The sequence below is a fragment of the Pavona decussata genome, unplaced genomic scaffold (assembly GCF_977016875.1).
Source record: "Pavona decussata unplaced genomic scaffold, jaPavDecu1.1 SCAFFOLD_133, whole genome shotgun sequence".
NCBI lineage: Eukaryota > Metazoa > Cnidaria > Anthozoa > Scleractinia > Agariciidae > Pavona > Pavona decussata.
Genome location: NW_028145546.1, coordinates 1,180,963 through 1,200,803, shown reverse-complemented (window position 1 = coordinate 1,200,803; position 19,841 = coordinate 1,180,963). Strand labels below are relative to the sequence as shown.

Below are 19,841 nucleotides of genomic sequence, written 5' to 3'. Positions count from 1 at the left end.
TCATTGTAAGCTCAAAATGAGCCTCGCAACTGAATAGACACAGCTCAGTACACATTTTACCCTATCACATCGAGGGGGTACAAATCTGGGTCAAGTCTGAAATTCATTTTCTTTACCTGTGCCAGTACGCGTTCAGTTCAAAACGTAGATTCTCTCTAATGTCAAGGGCCAAAATCTCTCGCCTCATGTCCGTGTTAGCTCAGGTGCAATCTTTTCCAAGGAAGTCCTAAGATGCTTGATGGATTCACGTGCCACTTGAGAATTTGAACAGATTTCTTGAAAACCAGTCTTAAGACAGCTGAAAGAAAAGATGACAACCATAATAATAATTACGCCTCCAATATTCATCATTCCTGGATTCTTTTTGCTGACCAATTATGTCGCGGCACTGCAGATTTTTCTCAATACTCATTATTCCTTTTTCTGCTAAGACAGGGTTCGTTATTCTCTAGCAATCGGTATACACCATTCCTTATTTCCAGAGGTTAACATTTTTCCCGAGATCGATCAGGGTCGTATATTAACCCTCAACCAACGAAGCGCCAAGCCTGCTATGAGTTAATTTACGTACTACTAAGGTGCTGTTCACTGGAATATCTTTCTAAAAATAACGACCTCAAGAGAAAATACCAAATCTGCCCAAAGGAAACGACGAAACACAAGAAACAAATATAAAAAAGGTGTAAGTCTCCTATTTCGTTCGAAAACGCAGGCTTTCCAAATGACTAATAAAGATTGTAATACTGCACAGCGTAGTTAATAAATGTGAATTGAAAATATTATAAAATTGACGCTGTAAGATATTTTAAACCGACGTTTCGGCAATGCTGCCTTCTTCAAGGTACCCTGAAGAAGGCAGCATTGCCGAAACGTCGGTTTAAAATATCTTACAGCGTCAATTTTATAATATTTTCAATTCACATTCTTTCCAAATGCCTCTCAATACATATCTTTTTATATATATAACCTACCGTCTCGCCAGAATCATATTCTCCAGTTCATGTGATTTTTCAGCCGCCAAATTGAGTATTTCCCTCGGTATTCCTGCCAAACGAGCGACATTTAGGCCGTAGCTTCTTGCCGCGGCCCCATTAACCAAGTGATACAGGAAAGTAACTGAAGGTACACTGTGTGCCTCCCCTCCCTCAGTACATTGTTTGGCAATTTGCTGTTGTTCTTCCTCTTGTGACGTCAAAAACGCCATGTGATTGTTGGTGACTTGCTTCGGGAAGATGACTTCTAGTTCAGCTAGTGACGGATAATGCGTGACGAATAAAGTCAGGCTACACACCTGTTGGAAAAATAACTCATTATCTTATTTTGCCTTGAGAATTCCGTTCTTCTTTTGAAACCTTTCAGTCTGTCAGTTAATAAAGCAGCTAACATTCAAAGCTGCCAGAATGCATTTAGGCACTTGCTATTGCCAAAGTAACACGACAGACAGAGAAGGATTTTGATATCAGAAAAAACACTTTTCTCCCTTAAAGCACGCGACTCCAAATGGCTGCTATTTCACACCTTTAATTTCTGTATAAATTACCTTTTCTGTTACATTCTTTACTTGATAATGGTGCCAAGTTGTCACCGAAAAGTCGTTCCATTTTTTCGTTTATTTTTATGGTCAACTGTATTTCTAGATTAAATCTTATTAAAAGAATGTTTTACAATCATTTTGCTTCGTGCTCTTGTCAATCTATCAGCGCTTCATTCTACCAAAACAAGCGAGTTAAAGTTTGTCCAACAAATCACCAGTTGAGTACCTTACTAATGAAGTGATGAAGAGTAGCATGGGCAATGGCCGTGCCGTCATGGGTACTAGTGCCCCGGCCCAACTCATCCAGGATGACCAGTGACTTTGAAGTGGCCTGGGCAATAATCTCTGATGTTTCCTGTTTCAAGTAAAATATAAGTCAATCACTGTTTCACCCTATGTTAAAACATCCTTCGGAAACACAAATTTCCTGATCCTTCTTTTTCACGCCTTGTTAACAACTTTCGTTGACTCCCTTTTGCAGTTGGATATCCTCATCATCAAACCCTTTCTCTCGTCGTTTGTATTTCTACTGACAATATGAACGAAGTTTGTACACTGTCAGGTAATTGATAGTTTAAAAATCGTCCGAAATAATAAGCTGATCCAGCTATCGGCTGACAACAGCCATTTTATTTGGAAAATTGACTTTGTACCACCTCAACTGAGTTGAAATTGCCCTGCAGAGTTACGTTTAATCATTTTAAGTCGAAATACCTCTACTCTTGACCAGTCACAATAAAGAAATTTTACAGCCTGTATTATAACTTGTAGTTAAACTGGAAATGAAAAGTTACCTGCAGTTCGACCATGAACGTACTTTGTCCTTTGTAAATGTTGTCCGTTGCTCCCATCCTATAAATGAAAAACAAAAAGCCCATAAACAAAATATCCTATAGGCCTTTAGTATATACCAAACGTGCTCTGAGCTGCTACTCAAACTCCTGGTACCAGATTGTTCGAGAAAAAAATGTTTACGCTTGTCATTTTTTACCTTGTAAAAACCGCGTCCAGAACTCCAACTTCTACCTCCTCCGCTGGCACAAAAGAGCCGGTCTGGGCCAGAATAACAATCAAAGCAACCTGAGGGGGGTAGAGAGAGTGAGGCTTTATTTTCACTTCACAAAAACAAAAAAACAATTCTTTAAAGGGTGATTTCGACTCTTAAAAACAAATATCTTTTTTAAGTATCGATGTTTACTATTTGATTAACTAACGTTTGTTTTTCAGGTTTGCCACCGAATTGTACAACAAACAACAACAAACTTTGTTTCAATTGATCCAACATCGGTGTAGCAGGATGCAAATCCTTGGATGAAGTGCTATCGACTCAAGTTGCAAGAAAGATTTTCCAAAACAAAAAGAGTAAGGAATGACATTCACCTGTTTGATGTAAGAGCTCTTTCCACCCATGTTTGGCCCGGTTATGATCATACAACGATTGCCGCTGACCTGTAAGAATGAGTATTCACACGCTAACAGTTTGACGCGCCATGAAAAGAAATGCAATGCGAGACTGACGAACTGCATTGCAATTTGCGCATGCACCATAAAGAAGGTGGTACTTGGAAATCAAATAGCCTTTTCTGTAGAGTTCTTAATTCATATATTCCTTTCCCAAAAGCATGGAAAGAACAGTACGGCGAGCCTAGAGCTGAAAGCTCGGCATAGAAATCAGGTATCTTTATTAACCCAGGTTCCAACTGATTTACCACTAGAACACTCTAAGAGAATCACCTACGAGTTATACGGCCTTGTGTAGGACAACGCCGTTTGAAGAAAGGTTCCCAGCCTTACTGGTAACGGTTTATGAGTGCTTATCAACTGGGTTGGAGGTTGTCACAGGAAGATTTGATCGGAGTTTATACGACCTATTATAAAGTGAGTAATTGATTATAATAACAGTAATAGACGGTATCGACTCACATTCATGTGTGTATCATTTGGAACAAACTGTTCATTCTCTGGTAGCAGATGATCAATCACAGGGTGACGTCCCTGTTTGATGTAAATATAAGCTTCACTGTCCTTCACAACAGGCCTATAACGATAAAAGGAAGACATTTCTTTTCGCATTTTGGATGTAACACTCCCAGACGATACAACGTTTAAATATCATTTTTGTCGAAGCGACAGTTCCGTTTGAACGAAACAAACTACACCACATACTTCGAATAAAAGACAAATCAAAACTGAATTTGATGTTGAACTCCCTTACTTGAATTTGTTATCCTAGAGCATGGAATCACACTTTCGAATGATTTTGTCCAACCTTTTCTGTCCGGACATTTTAGTAGTTAAAAAAAGCTTCTTACAGGGCTGCAAATAACGGGCGGTCAACGGACAATGTCCGGTCAAAATTGGTTATTGACCGGACAAATCCTTGGATTGCCGGACATCTTGTCCGGTCCTTTACCGATTCGTTCAGAGAAATTTTAAGTTTTTAAAACTATTTGATAATCACGAGGGACAACATTCATGTTTCCAAAAGAAAAAAAAAACAAATATAAAATTAGACAAATTAGTGGTCGAGAAATTCCCGGTAGTTGCACATTTCCACGATGTCATCAAGTCCTGTCGCGATCGCAAATCATCGTGTCTTCCGTTATTTTCAATTACATGTAGTAGAGGGTTTTACCTTTGGCTAGATACCATGATTGAGTCTTAAATAAAGCGATTGATTGTTTGTTTGATTGATTGAATGACCGGAAAGCACCCTCACGAAGAATAATCTCGCGGCACCAAGAATACTCCACGTAGCATTTGTTGCAAAGTGCGAAAAGCAAACAAACTATACGTTACTTCCGGCACAACCTGGTTACTAAGCTTTCTGGTGATTTCATCACTTGATGCAACTCAAAAATGGAGCGTATAACACAAAAAGTGGAAGAATAAGGTCGTCTTAAAGGGATTCTAAATGGAAGAAAGTCAGCGAGCGCAACAATTGTACTTGGAATAAGACGCCATGCATTTAATACAATTGCATACAGTGCTGCCGAATTTCAAAACCCTAAGACGATAATTTATGAATTAAAGTTGTGTTTCTTGTTTATGTTTACGTTTCAGTGACCTTCTTTTTTTCAAATTAATTAAGAGATCGATTGAACCCTTCAGCTTTCATATATTCTGCACATTTTACTTAAAGTTCAGTTGTAGAAATGATGTGGCGATTGCCAAAGTGTAATTGTATTTAATTATAAGTGATTTGGCCAGATGTAAAGTAAAACAGACAATTGCGGTTGTATCTTGCGTAACCGTTCTACGTACTGAATGCGAGGCTGCTTCGCAGTAAAGAGTAGTAAATCTATTACATGTAACTTGTAATTTTTATTGCCAAACCGACTTGGATTCAGTCGTTTTTTTTTTTTTTTTTGTTATAAAAGGATTACTGTGCAATCTGGGTTCACCATCGCAAGAGTTTCGACTGTTACAATTTGACCGGCCAAAAACGGGTAGTGTCCGAGCAAAAACTTGTTTGACCGGACAACATGACCGGTGCCTGCCCGTTAGTTATTTGCAGCCCTGTTCTTAGAAATCAACAAAAGTGGAGAAGCGACCCTTAGATGCATTGTTTCCCGGAGGTAATCTAGTTCACGGAAGTATGAAAATTAATTAAAGATTGCTTCCGAGCTTTAGCCAAAAATAAGAAAATCCCTTACATTCCATGCCAGATCAGACATGCCAATAAACATTAACCACAGCCACTGGCTGTGCTTTTTTCCTCCAAGGTGAAGATCCTTGTAGTTCGCTACAAAGCATTTACACTGAAAATACACAAGTTTCTCGAGGAAAGCGTTGTGTGAAATAGCTCAGTATGATGTTAGAAGAAGAAGAACCTTTATTGATTTATAAAGCTCAGGGTAGCCCCTTCAGATGCAAAAAGCTGTCTGTTAACAATGGGAGCCCTGAGCACAACAATGTACTAAAACTATAATATACATATACATTAAACTAATACTGGTAATAATATAGATAGAAAACCATGTACGAATAAAAATTTAGAAACAAATAAATACGAAATACCATCAAGATAGTTCGTTAAAAAGAGTGCAACCATAGTAGTAGAAAGATCGTAAACAGACTCAATAAATACATGCACAATATAAAGTTCTTTGAATAACAAGACGACCTTTCGTCATACCTTACAAAACCCGGTTGCTTAGCAACAACAGCCAATGAAAACAGACAGTCAAGGGTAGCAATACACTGCACAGCGCGGCGATATCTGGAGCAGCCTTCTGAGAAAAGTGACAGAAATTCCAGCCATGCCTCGTGTGATGCGATGGTCAGCTGTTCCCTCCACTGACACAACAGTTTGAACTTTTCCTCCACAAATGCCGTCCTAAACCGGGACATTTGCTTGGTGCTAGAAAATTACAACAGGCAGCTATAAAAATAACTCATTTCTTCTCATCCATCAATACGTAATCTAAGCCAAAGATTTCATGTGGTCTTAAATCTTTGAGTCTGTTTATAAAATCCTAATAATCTGTGACCAATCAAATGAAGGCACTTTAATGCGGTACTGTTTTTACGCTGTAAAAGGAGGTTCTCAAATTTTGAGTCTGTGGGTGAAATCCTAAAGTGTGACCATTCAAATGAAAGCTACTGAACAGTACTTTCACGTGGTGTTGTAAAAGATGGTTTCCATTTTTGAGTATGTCGATGAAATCCTAAAGTATGACATTCAAATTAAAGCTACTGAGCAGTTCTTTCCTGTGGAGCTGTTTATTATGCTGAATAAGACTTGTTGATACTTACGCGCTGATTTTGATCCAGTCAGAAGGCACCATCTTTAAATTTGCATTTCTAACTTCAATCAAGAACTGAAAAAGACAGCATTTACCACAAACTGAATTAGTAACTATATTTGCTAAAAGAGCAAATCTAAGAAAAATTTAACCATTGCGATGATGCTGGATAAGGTGCACATTGAGGATGGGAAACAAGGCGTAAAGTTTAGGGGTGCAGTTCCGCTTGGGTACAAGCATCCGCAGAGTACGTATAGTTTTTCTTGTAAGCGTCTTAGACGTGGATGAATACGGAAATATACACTGACTATAGCGTTGTTATGGACAGAAACAGTTACCGATATAATAGGCCATTGCCGAGTTGCTGTGAACCTCAATATTAGAGCCAGGCTTAGTGCAAATCATTTCACATGAAAATTAGTTTGTTTGCATATGAATGAAAACTAATCTTCATAATAAAAAATTGCACTTAGCCTCGCTTTCATAATGAGGTTCAAAGCAACCCGGATGGCCTTTAAATGCCTGTTTAAGGAGAGTGCCTTTTTTTAGTTAGCAAGCATACGTTCTGAGGATCACGGGATGGTCCAAGAAACTCGTCTTTTCTTTTTTCTTTTTCTTTTTGTAGGATGGTGCCTGCTAATACTGAAGTACTTTGTGCAGTTAATGGCTGTAAGGGAAAAGAAGATCTTAGCAAGGGCCACTGTCGCTTTATTGTTTTTGTCAACACAACTCATGACCGGGTCTGACGCTCTGGGACAGGCCAATAACAACAAATTGGGGGTAATTACACGTTTTTCAGAGATAGTCAAGCTTCAATCTGGAAAGAAACGTCATTATTGCTACGTCTTTTAAAGCTTTAAAGAATTCCTGTTGCTTATTTATTTCTGAAAATGCGCAGTCACCCCTAACGTTATTTTTGGATTCCACCAGCCCTTGGTAAGATCTCCTCTTTCATCAAGTCTTAAAAAAGCCTGAACAATGTAAATATACCTTTGTATTAAGAGGCACCGTCTATAAGATGGCAAACAAAAAGGCAACGTTCCGGTAGCCTAACACCACCCCCCCCCCCCCCCCACTCCCCAGCGTGTACACAGGCCGCTCTACTCCGCTGACCAAACATCTCATACCTCATTTCCTGATACACAGCAATAGTCCAGTGATGGATGCCGCAACACTTGTCTGAACTCGGAACGGTGACTCTTCAAGTCTGCTTCAATCCTTTCAATTTCCTATTTATGCACACAAACATCGCACAGTCAGGCAAATTGCAATACCAGAATAGTTCACGGTGTACTTGTCCTTAAGTTGTATAAATTATGCAACGACTGTGGCAAAGCTGTGTGATACAGCAGCATCGCTAAGTACTCTATGTAACGCCTCACCAAAGTGCATTTCATGATCGCTGGAAACTGTGTTTTGTCTTCAAATAACTTGGTTTTGTCATCTTCCCTAAAACAACAAAACGAAAGTCAACACACGTATATTGAACCAGCCTGGTGTAGGACGTACAGAAACTAAGCACGGTCAAAACTTTTATGAAATAAAAACATTACAAAGCAAAATAGAACGTTCCTTACTTGGCAGCCTTTTCATTAATTAATCTAAGAAAATTTTCAACATCATCCAGGTAACTTGGGACCTGAAATATAACAGGGAGATTTATACGGTTATGAAATGTGATAACGTTTTGATTAGACCCCAGGTTTATAGGTGACGCACGGCTTATGCGATACTTCTCTTACTCTTATAACATGTGCAGTGGTTTACATTCCTCAGTGAAGACGCTTTCACTTGTTGTTTGATTGAATGTACTTGGTGACATTTAGAAGAGGCTTTGTTATTGCTACAGTCTTTTTGTTCATTCACATACCACAGTGCAGACACTTCTCAGAAAGGCCAACGCATTTCTATTCCTAGCAACTCCCTGGTTTGATTAAATGTGTTTGGCGATGGTACAAGAGATTTTCTTCGTTCCGTCACATTCATCGTGGATAAATGACTGACTGACTGACTGACTGACTGACTGACTGACTGACCGACTGACTGACTGCCTGCCTGACTGACTGACTGACTGACTGACTGACTAGCTGACTGACTGACTGACTGACTGACTAGCTGACTGGCTGACTTACTGATTGATTGACTGACTGACTGACTGACTGACTGACTGACTGACTAGCTGACTGGCTGACTTACTGATTGACTGACTGACTGACTGACTGACTGACTGATCGATCGATCAGTGGGTTATTTACTTTCTTAACTGGCTGTCTGACTGACTGGCTCACTGATCGTTACCTCTGTGAAGACGGTCCTTATAAGTGGAGACTCAATTCTGCTTGTAGCAACTTCCTGGGTTGATTGTATGTGCTTGCTGATGTTCACAAGGGATTTTGTTATTGTTACAAACTCTGCTGGTGTACACTGGAAAAAATGTTAAAAACAGGATGAAATCCCTAATTAACATCTACATGTAAAATCAAGTGACAAAAAAATATAGACACAACAAAATTAACATGGTTTCCTAGAGATACAAATCTAATTTTAATGTTTTGCAACATTTAAGGCTGGTTTACATGTGCGATAAGCGCCAAAATTTTAAATCCCAGACGACGAGAAGATGCCGTTGCTTGTTCTTCTCTTGTTCTTATGCTCACGTTATCCCGGTTTACACGGGCGACGCAACAATGCAAGCATAACCACAAGCACAAGAAAAAGGAACGATTTCCTTTTCTTGTGCTTGCGTTTATGCTTGCACTTATGCTTGTGTCGCCCCGGTTTATACGTTGGTTTCTTATGCTTATGCTTGCGCCGTACGTGTAAACCAACCTTTAGCCGAAATGCTAGACCCAATGACACTTAAATAAAGTTTATTTAAGAAGTCATAAAGATATGTTTCTTTTTACAGTAGATTTGTACTGGGGACATCGACCACGCTCAGCTTTTATTGCAGTGTGAGGTTATTACAGCTCACTAATGTCCTGAAATGCACGAAACTCTCAACTTAGATACTTCACATTTAACAGTGACATTTTTTATTTTCGTACGACTTCGTGTTTGAAAGAATTGCTTGTGCATGTTGAGGTGGAGGATTAGGGCTGCGGGCACTTCGTGACTTCTATCATACGGAAAATGTACCTTGTCATGTACAATCCTGTACATATTTACAAGGCGTGTCCTCGGTTTATAATTCGAGATCCTGAGTTCCTCAAGCTTTAGACCTCGCCTCTTGGGTTCGTGTGCTTTCTTCCTTTTAAGGAATGGATCGATCATTCATATTGATCGTTTTACATGCATCTTCTTGATACCAAAACCAACCTTTTTGTGGTAAATTGTACACAAGCCTCGTTCCAAGTCAGGAAGCTGAGACAGTAGACTCTTTAAGGGTGACAGACATGAAGCACTTGTGCTGCACAACTCAGAGACGGCATTCAGCCTCTCTTCAATCTCACTGACAGAAATTATGAAAGTTAAAGTTAATGCGTTGATTTATTTCAGTTCATAATGGTTGATTAGATTGATTACTGGTAACCTTTCCGTAAAGTAAAATAATTTGACGAATTCAAAAACGTATTTCTTAGAAAACGTGTAGGGGATTAGGGCTAATCAACACCAAAAAGTTACATTTTGTTTAAATCTATAACTGAGCCGTGACTCCAATTTTGTTTTCATAAAAAGGGGAATCGAACACGGACTTTTAAAATAAAACAAATAACCTTTTATTTACCCTCGGCAGTGTTTATAGCACAAATGCTAGTGGGGTCGAGCAGTAAACTTCACAAAGAAAACATTTTAAATTGAACATAACATGGTTAAAAATCCCAACTGGCAGGAGGCAGACAAGCTGGCTGTTTACAAGTGCACAACTGGCAGGAGGCAGACCAGCTGGCTATTTACAAGCGCGTTCGAGGAGTTGAACTCGGGGCTACTGAGAAACAACTCCAGCTAGCGGTCAGAGCGGGACTTGAACCCGGGACCTCCAGATTCCAAGTCCGGTGCCCTAACCACTCTACCACGCTGCCACCCATTCTGGAGGAAAACGATGTGATCTCCTCGACCTTCCACGGCAAAATGTAATTGTATTTAAAAATGTTTCTGATGAAGAATACCACTGATTATTTGGCAAACTGGAACGTACAACGCCACTCCTACAGTGGCGCTAAAGCGACGCAAAAATGACCGAAAGCGCCTATAAGTTGACGGGCATTAGACGGTAGTAAGTTGAATACCTGACATTGCGTAGTGGCTGTGAAATCCATTTCTTCAAGAGCCTTCTGCCAAACGCTGTAGTTGTGTGGTTAATGACCCAGAATAAAGAAGATTTTTCACCACCATTGGTCTGTGAACAAGAAGAGAAGAGGGCACCAATATGACTCCAGAGAATAGAACCTTTCTGCTTCTTAACGTCTGACAAATGACAGATTACGGTGGACATAACATTGACTCAGAAAGGAACTGTTCTGATCTGTATTTCGCAATGTTATGCCACTTTGCCTGCCCACATAGCAGAGAAGAATCAGTGAATACTCTTAACGTACCATTGTGCAGTTCTTCAACAGCAATGAAAATTGTGAGAAACGCCATAGCATGCAGAGAAAATATTTTATGTAACAATAGTAATCCTATATACAATACACTTTTTATGAGTACCACATCTGATGTGAAATCTTTGTTAAAACCCGTGGCTACAACTGATACCTTTAAAAAGTGCAATTCAGTTACATTCTGCTGTTACTAACTATTTACCAATATTGTAACTTTTACAGATGTTTTTTCTTGGAGAATAACAGGATCGTACACGTTTTACGCTTTAAACCTTATTGTGTATGGGCAAAGGTCATTTGTTTTTTCTGTAGTTACTACTGAGGTGTAATGATCGTTCCTTACAAAAACCGAGCAACAATATCATATGAAACGCACCGGGCAATCATCAGTGATCGAAATATAAATTTGCCATACTGCAAAGATGCTGAATTGCGATCTTGCATGGGAGAGGCCCATGAACAATTGTTCGCGACAAGTACAGATCACAATCGCTAGTTCGTTGGGACTATCAGTTGCTAGTAAACTACAAATCTGATTTCCATACCTGATTCTTGAATATCTCCAAGTTTCGAAGAGTTTGGCCGCCCAGTTTTACAGACTTGTTTTGAATGGAGAACTTGTTAAAGTTACTGAATTTCGGGCAAATAAAAACACATTAATATCTAGCGTTTCAAAAAAAAAAAAAGGTTTTATTGTCCACTGAATTCTTCATTGTTACACTGAATACAGTGTGCAGTGCGCAGAGGGGGGGGGGGGGGGGAAGGCGGGAGGGGGATAACCTAACTTTGAGTACTGGCCCTAGCCTGAAGTTGCAATTTATTCTCGTGGATCGTGTTTAAGTGATTTTGACTCGCATTGATGCTGGGTTGACAGATTGGTTTGGAAAGTATACGGAAGGTTTGCCTTTTTAATACATTCCCTTTAGCTAAAGTCGAACCATGCATTCCCAAAACGATGCTTTGCAATTAGCCTGAGATAAAACGTGATGAAATTGATACACTGTTCAAGACAAAAATCCCTGAAAACCATATTCTATTGGGCCACGCTTCCCCAAACACAACATAGCACGAAGTTCTAAGACGAGTACGACTAACAATACGAGATTTGACTTCACTAAGTTTTAAGCGAAGTACTAAGAACAGATATATCCCAGAAAGCTTCATTTTACTCTTTGTGCAAGACGAACTTGACGCAGTTTTTTCGAATGATATCATCTGCGTTTCGAGGACTTGTTTTCGCCACTACGAAGTTCTAACAAAAATTCGTAGTAAAATGACAACAGCTATCTCATTTTCCCGCAAAATGACACTGGTTCACGCGCACACTCTTTCCAACTCATACTCGCACTCGTACTAGAATCTCTAAGCTCTCTATAAAGTCCCACGAGGTTTCATGCTACTTGTCTTGTTAACAGCTCAATCCCCCCTGATATGGGGTTGCTGCACTGTCCAACGTTCCCTGCTATTTTGCCCGCACTTGGACGGTGCTTACCATCAATAAGGAAATTTAGCACATCTCGCTATAAAAGTAAAATTGGTACGCGTTGTTCCTGATTTGGAGCAATTCTGAAGTTATGGTCCCCGACTGAAATGATTCACTTTTACTGCTCTTTTTGTCGGGCTTTCTAGCCTGTGACGGTACATTTTTCTCGTTATTAACCTTCCGTTTGATCAAGCTAAATCATTTAATATTTACGTCGCAAATTTCCAACCGGATGATTTGTGCAACCATTCGGCAGCAACTGTTTTGATATAACGCATTGAACACCACTTTAACAGGGTTTTCATTTGAGGCCGGAGGCCGGACGTTTCGTCCGGTCGTTTGCCATTCCACGTCCGGTACTTTGAGATCAATATTGGCGATTTCTTTTTACTACTGTATTATATATTTTTCTTACTAAGGCATCTCATGAACATACTGACTAGAGGATAACAGAATAATCAATTACATTCCTCAAAACGGCCAAATAACTCTTTTTTCTTTGCTTACTGAGCGGCGGGATATTTTATTGGTTTCCCCTCCACATTCAGTAATTTGCTTCTAAAAGAGAATTTTAGTGAGCGCCAGCATTGCCTAGGAAACTGTTTCCTTGGTTCCAGAAACGTTGGAAATGGCGTTTCTGAGTATTCTATTTTAAAAATTTCCTGGGGGGGTGTGGGGGGGGGGGCATACCCCCAGAACCCCCTAGGTGCTTGCGCCTTCGGCGCTCGCGAGGCGCCTTACAGCGCCAAGAAAACATTCACATCCGGTGCTTTCAGAACTACGTCCGCTACTTTACAAAACAGTTGAAAACCCTGCTTTAAGATGTAGTACCTTGTTATTCGGAGTATTTTTTCCAACTTGAAGTCTTTAAGGTATTGAATAAGTGCTGAGAAACATATCTGCACGGATTTGGGCAGACTGAGGAGTGTTTCCAAGGCTGGGCGTGTCTCTTGTTGAACTTCGGAATGAAATTCTCTTGTGATCTCTACTTTACACAGCTCTTCGTTTCTTGTAGATTTCTGTTCATCATAAAATTCAGTAATGTGGTTCAGGGCCGTTGCATGGTCAAACAATTGATCAGGCATTCTTTCAAGTCTTATACTATCCTCTGGTCTGTAATGCAAAAAAATTGAAAATGCAGTGAAAAAAGTAGTGGTGTATTGGCTACTAGAAATCTGTCAGACAACAGATCTAAAGTACACGATTTCAAGTGTGACCACAATTTGACCTTGTGAGACGTTTAAATATAGTATTACGTCAGTAAGGTTACCCAGCCTTAAACTGTTCACACAGCTGGGCCCAGTTGTTCGAGGCCTGATTAAGCTAATCCTGGGTTAACGTGAACTTTGATTCGAGCTTAATGACTAAACAATGAAGATTCTTCAAAAAAAGATTTTTGTTCCTCAGTTTTGACTAAGACTTTTCTATACTGCTAGCTTCAAACTAGTGAGGTTTTAAAAAATTTTTTAGTAAGCACGATCAAAACCTCCGTTTAATTGTTAATTGGGGATTAGCCTTAATTGGCTTTCGAACAACCTGACCCTGGTTTTCAACCCATTGACTTAGAATGATGCAGCTTAGGAGCATTACAGCTCCTCCTTGCCAGCCTTCATCACAGGGTTCATTTGCAACAGTTTTTCTCTGACATGGTTTTGACTGTACATGTACACCTAGATAGAGAGACACACAACATGGAGCAAAATGACTTGGCTAAGATAACAACACATTGAAAAGACTGGGACTCAAATCAGCCACCTTTCAATCATAAGTCTGACATGCTAACCACTATACTACCATGCCTCCACAAACAGTGGTATTTTAATAATATATATCTATAATGGATAAATGTGATGGGATATTTTAAGCCTGGTGAAAAAATGAGAATGATATATTATTCACTAAGTGACACAGGCATACTCGGAAAAAAGTTTTCTGAGTATGCCTGTGTCACTGAATAATACATCATTCTCATGTATCTATAATGTATTTGAAAAAATTAATAAAAATGTATAATACGTCAACAAGACTTGCTAATTCATTATAACAAACCTCTGCACCCTTGTAACATAATCCCTGATGAAGTTATCTGTTAAAACAGTAACAGATTCTGGAAGGAGTAATTCCTCAGGACCAATGTGCTCAAAACGAGTTTCCAGTTCAGTGAAGCCTGGCCCGTCTTCAAATTCATCGTACACAACATCACCGGTAGAAGGTTGAACAGCCTGGTGTAACATTTGAAACAACAGCAAAATCATGCTATGTGGTTTGTACAAACTGCTGATTATTGGAGATATACGGAGGTGAATATGGATGGCACAGTGGTAAGAGCAGTCATAACCCACCAGTGTGGCCCAGGTTTACCACCCTGCATCAGGGTGGTGTCCAATAATTAGGGAACTGGTCAAAACAAGTTTATTTGAAGAGGACCCACCTTGTCTGGGGAAGGGGGGTTATGGAAGACCACCTATCTCATGGACATTACCGACAAATATTTATTGGCTAGCATTGCTAGATAAATAAGAAAAGTGAGGTTTGAATCTCACTGTCATTGTTTACTGCTGGATAGAGGGGTGGCTATGCAAAATTATAAAGACACCATCTTTTGAGGATGAGGAAGGGGGGGGGGGGGGTGCAGGCAGAGACCACCATCTATTTGGGAGTTTGGTGGGTCCTGTTCGAGTATAGTAGTTTTGACATCGACATTGACATTGACATTTGTAACGTAGACGTTTTGTTGAACAATGTGTCCCAGTCTCAGCACCTTTGCAATACAACCCGCAATTAAAACTGTGGGTCAAGTATAAGCTGTCCAATTGTAGCTATCATAACAGTGAAATCAACCTGAGCACTAAGCATTTCCTAGAGTTTTTCATTTAATGACTGCGTAAACGGTGGGACTAGAAGAAACAGATATCACAGTAAGATTGACTAAATGGCACTCCAAGAAATGTACTCAGCAGAGCACCCTGTTGATTTAGGCCCAATTCTAGAACACTAAGTACTGAACAGTGTTCATAATTTACTTACCACTAAACCAAAGATTCTCTTGTTGTTGCTTGTGTTACCATCTTCAACAAGACACATGAGATAGCCACTCCCCATGTCAACAGTATCAACTTCATCCAAATCTTCCTGTACTGTCTTCATATCTTTTGAACATTAAGGACAGACTACACTCGAATTTCAGTCAATTTCAATTTCGGCTGGATTTTTAGCTGCACCAGTGAAATGAGCCCATCCTCTACTTCCTTGAGAGGAAAAGAATACCAGAAACAAAAAAAGTAGCAGAATGTAACCTAGTCTGATTGATTAATTTAATGAGCAAGAATGTCATTAATTTTTTAGTCACATGATGCCTTGAGCTTCACCCCTGAAAAAACCCGTTGACCCTATGACCATCAAGATCACCTGTAACATCAAGGTTCTTTTGAAGGCATTCAGCCTTATAGGTATCATGGGTTATGGCCCTTAACAGGGTTATATGCTTCTGCCCTTAATAAAAGCCCTGACAATATTTTACCACACTTGAAAGGGGTTATGTGGTCATCCATTCATAACTACATACACTTCACCCCCTTGCAGCTGCTGCAGCACCAATGAGACACAAGACTGGATTAAAAGTAGAAGTTTCATTGAAGATTTCTTTGACAGCGTTAATCTTTTGAGAACCAAACATTTTAATTTCAGGATAATTTTAGGGCTAGCATACAATGAAGTAAAATCCACCAGATGGAATCATTTCCAGGTTAGAAGTGTTTTAAGGGGTGCTGTGCACAAGACCTTGTTTTAGCTTTCAAGACAAAAAGGATATCTTCACCAACTAATGTAGTTTTTGTGTAGAGTGCTTGCAGTTCTCTTGTGAAAACTTTGCTCTTATTTTCTCCAGCTGCTTTCAATGCTGCTGTTTCTGTCTGTTTCACAACTCCAACTTTGTGTCCTTTACTGACCAACCTGGAGAGTTGAACAGTGGCATGGAATTATCTGGTTCCTGGAAATATACATATCCACCCCAGAAGGGGAGGAGGTCATTGGAAATACCATAGGGAGGGGTCTCACAGAAAAGAAAAGTAAATCTACAGTGTATGAAGCTAATTTAATCAATTTCCTGAAGGAGGGGAGGGGAGGGTTCAAATCAAAAAAGCCTCTGTGGGGTAAACAGGGATTTAATAATGGCAATGGCAAATAAACACATCAAGTACATGTAATGTTGTACAATGTACATCATCATGTCTATTGTTGGGAAATTAGGCTGTAATGTAATTTCCTCAACACTGAAGTTTCCATAATCAGGACAGCTTTTGATTGACAAATGAGGCTGACAATTAACCGGACCAGGCCCCAGTTGTTCAAAGGCTGGATAACTTTATCCGCTGGATAAGGCTCCCTTCAGCGTCTAAAATATATTTCACATTAAATGTTGTCCAAGGTTTTCGTATACTCCCAAACTTAACTGTGGTTAGAGTGTGTATATTCGCTTGTTAAAGAGGAAATACTGAAATCTTTGCACAGATTGAAACTGTCAGATTGTGACTTATCCACTGGATAAAGTTATCCGGTCTTTGAACAACTGGGGCCAGGACTGTAATTATTAATAAATAAATGATCAATTATTATTAGTAAAAATTATTGTTTGAGAGAAGCTAGATTGTACTATTAAAATATAGCAGTATCTTGATGGATAAGTTCACCTACCTTTTTACATGAACATGAAGTCTGTGAGTAGGAATACTTGCAGTTTTAAAATTATGATCCATATGACACATGATGTTCAGCTCTTTAGCAGCTATCTGTAAGTGAAATACTTAATACTTAATTACTTAATATTAATACTAAAATAAGTGTTAATCTATTGGATACAAAGCTGCCAATTCAGGACACTATTAAAATTAATGAAAGAAATATGTTATTCTATAAATTATTGCAAATTGAATACAGGCATTTTTAAAACTCCCAACTATGACATAGACCAGTTTCAAGATTGTCTATATACATGTAGTTTGGCCAAGGAGTTGAACACAGGATTATCATGAAGGAAATCCAAGAAGTCAGAGACTTAAACAGGTGACTTAAAGTAACCCAGAATTGAAAGGTTCCCTCCCAGGGGATCTACTGAAAGCTACTGTGAAATGTCATGAATCTGGCGGCTGTCAATGCAGTGGGCCACCAAAAATGAGCCTGCAAGCTTAGTAGGTTAGACCAAAGGTTTGGAAAATAATATACATCATAAGGTTCCCGTTCATCATTAAAATAGCGTGACGATTAGAGTGAAAGCTTGGTGGCAACCCTGCGATGGACTAGCATCCCATCTAGTGGGGAGTAGCAATACCCTTTCTACACAAACCAGATGTATGGGTCACATACACATTAAGTGCAACTAATTTACTTACTATTGCATAAGTTATCTCAAGTGGCAGCAAACCAGAATGAATTTGCTTAGATAAATGAGCACAGTGAACTTCTGGTTCATTACTTACAAAGAAAAGTTGACTGATTACTGAATTAAATTGTGGATACTTTACAAATAAAAACAATAACCAGCCTATTTAATCCTTAGGTATAGCTTATATAATCTCCACAACTGGAAACTGCCGTCATTGGTCATCTTTCCTAAGCAGACAGCTTCCAACGTTGCATAAATGAACACCTTTTCTAAGTGAACACTTGAGTGTAAGGCAGCCTATCCAATTGTTAAGAGCTTCTGTTGCATGGAACAATAATTATTACACTCAAATAATTATGAAACAGTAGTTATTAGGGACTAATAACTACTGTAACAATTACTCTCAAAGAGTATAAATTATTTATTTGCTTTGCTGCCTCACATACCTCAGCATCCTCTGCAAAGAATCTGTACCTATAGCCACACTCCACCAATAAAACAACATTAGGATACTTTGATTTCACCTCAAGAAACTGTAATTCCAGCGGTGTATATGTAGATTTAGTCCTGGCATTTAAGCATCTTGAGCCATTGACGTCACTCTTCGGGGCTGAAATATCATTGATTCTACTGATTAGTTTTGAAGGGGGACGTGAAATACAAGCAAATTGTGTTACATCAAAGTCTTTTGAACCTGGAATGTCAGTATTGTTTGAGTTCATTTCTTCAGCATTTCTATTATCATCATCAATAAAAATACACTCAGTTTTATTTTCACAGCTGATGTCTTTTTCCACGACCATTTGTTTGCTACATTCCCCAGTGACCTCTACCATTGTCCTTTTATTGTTCTTAGACAAATTCATTGAATTTGAGTCCTTCACAAAACAGCTTAATTTAGCCATAGTTGAAGATCTTAATATTTCCTTGTTTGCCAGTGTTGAACCATTGTCATCTTTGTTGTCCTGCAAACTGGATTCATCCAGATGAAGTCTTTGCTTCTTAGAATTCTGTGCACCAGGATCACCACTGTCCTCATCATGAGATAAACTGCTAGCAGTCCTCTAATTGAGATTAATGAAAAAAAAAATGAAAACAAGTTAAACCAGTCATGTTTTCAATCCTGAAAGTGATTCAAAAAATCAAAAATAAAAACAATTTGTGGATAATGCCATGTATTCGCTCCCATTAGTGGAAGGGGGGGGGGGGGGGGGCTGGGAGGGGTACGGGTACGGGCTTTTGAATTTCCTATTCCCTTGTAATGTTATGCATCACAGAATCGCTTCCACAATCACCTGATTTTAAAAGCCAATCGGAATTGTTTTTTTCCACGAGCTTGATGTTGTAACTGTGTGTGAGTTCAGTAAGTTTTGTCTCACCAGCATTCCCTGGTTAAGAGTTTATTTTTACTTTGCATGTACCTTCATTTCTAATGAACCTAATGAGATCCTAACAACTCTCATCACTCCTGATCCCCACTCCTTCCTAAACTGCAAGTCACCCCTTCAAGCAAGCCTGCTCTGTATCTGCAGGTGCTTGATTAATTTCTGGGATCGATTTCCCTGGGCTTCCTGTTGAGGCCCCTAAAGAAAATCGCAGCAATGGTGGGGTGGGGTGGGGGCTTATCGGCAATTTGTATATCTTTTTCTTTGGGGGTAGACTGAGTCAATGGGGGAAGAGGGGGGAGGGGTGAAACATGGAATAGCCCTGATCAATTAAGCCCGATCAGAAAGGGTAAAAATATCGCTCCTTTGTACTTTATTGACCACAAATCTTTTGACCTAAAGCAGAGTTGCTGGAGAGCCTACCTTGGAAGCTGGTTTGGTTGCACTGTTCGTCTTGTCGCTTGAGCATGACTTGCTAATAAAGAAACTTGAAATCGTGGCCTGCGATTGACTTTTCTTCGATGAGTTGCTCGGAGAATGAACATTAGAGGAAGAAGCTGTGGAGCAACGCAGCTTTCCTAGGTTAAGCTTTCTCATTTTCGTGCCCGGCCTTCGCGAAGAAACTGAACATTTCCCGCTCTATTTGAGGATTCCTGACGATTCCTGATACTCGCTAAGACGAGAAGGAATGGGGACAGAGATAAACAATATCATCCAGTCAGCGGAGTCTGCCATTGTCAATTAATCCAACATGGCGGCGATGGTGG

At 39.5% G+C, this 19,841-nt stretch overlaps 1 protein-coding gene across 1 annotated transcript; it reads right to left on the bottom strand.

Moving 5' to 3' along the window:
* Window positions 1-106: 106 nt before the first annotated feature.
* On the bottom strand, window positions 107-19,768 carry LOC146468090 (DNA mismatch repair protein Msh3-like). Its single transcript, XM_085125025.1, has 23 exons — window positions 19,498-19,768; window positions 18,136-18,753; window positions 17,002-17,096; window positions 16,124-16,260; window positions 15,337-15,461; window positions 14,359-14,531; window positions 13,141-13,422; window positions 11,372-11,456; window positions 10,512-10,621; window positions 9,601-9,733; window positions 8,581-8,706; window positions 7,860-7,921; window positions 7,665-7,731; window positions 7,410-7,511; window positions 6,293-6,357; window positions 5,673-5,897; window positions 3,458-3,572; window positions 2,915-2,983; window positions 2,526-2,614; window positions 2,329-2,386; window positions 1,761-1,889; window positions 972-1,291; window positions 107-298 (listed from the first exon to the last, which is right to left on the bottom strand). The coding sequence occupies exons 1-23, from the start codon at window positions 19,669-19,671 to the stop codon at window positions 184-186; spliced, it is 3,474 nt and encodes a 1,157-aa protein (XP_084981151.1). The 5' UTR covers window positions 19,672-19,768; the 3' UTR covers window positions 107-183.
* Window positions 19,769-19,841: the final 73 nt, after the last annotated feature.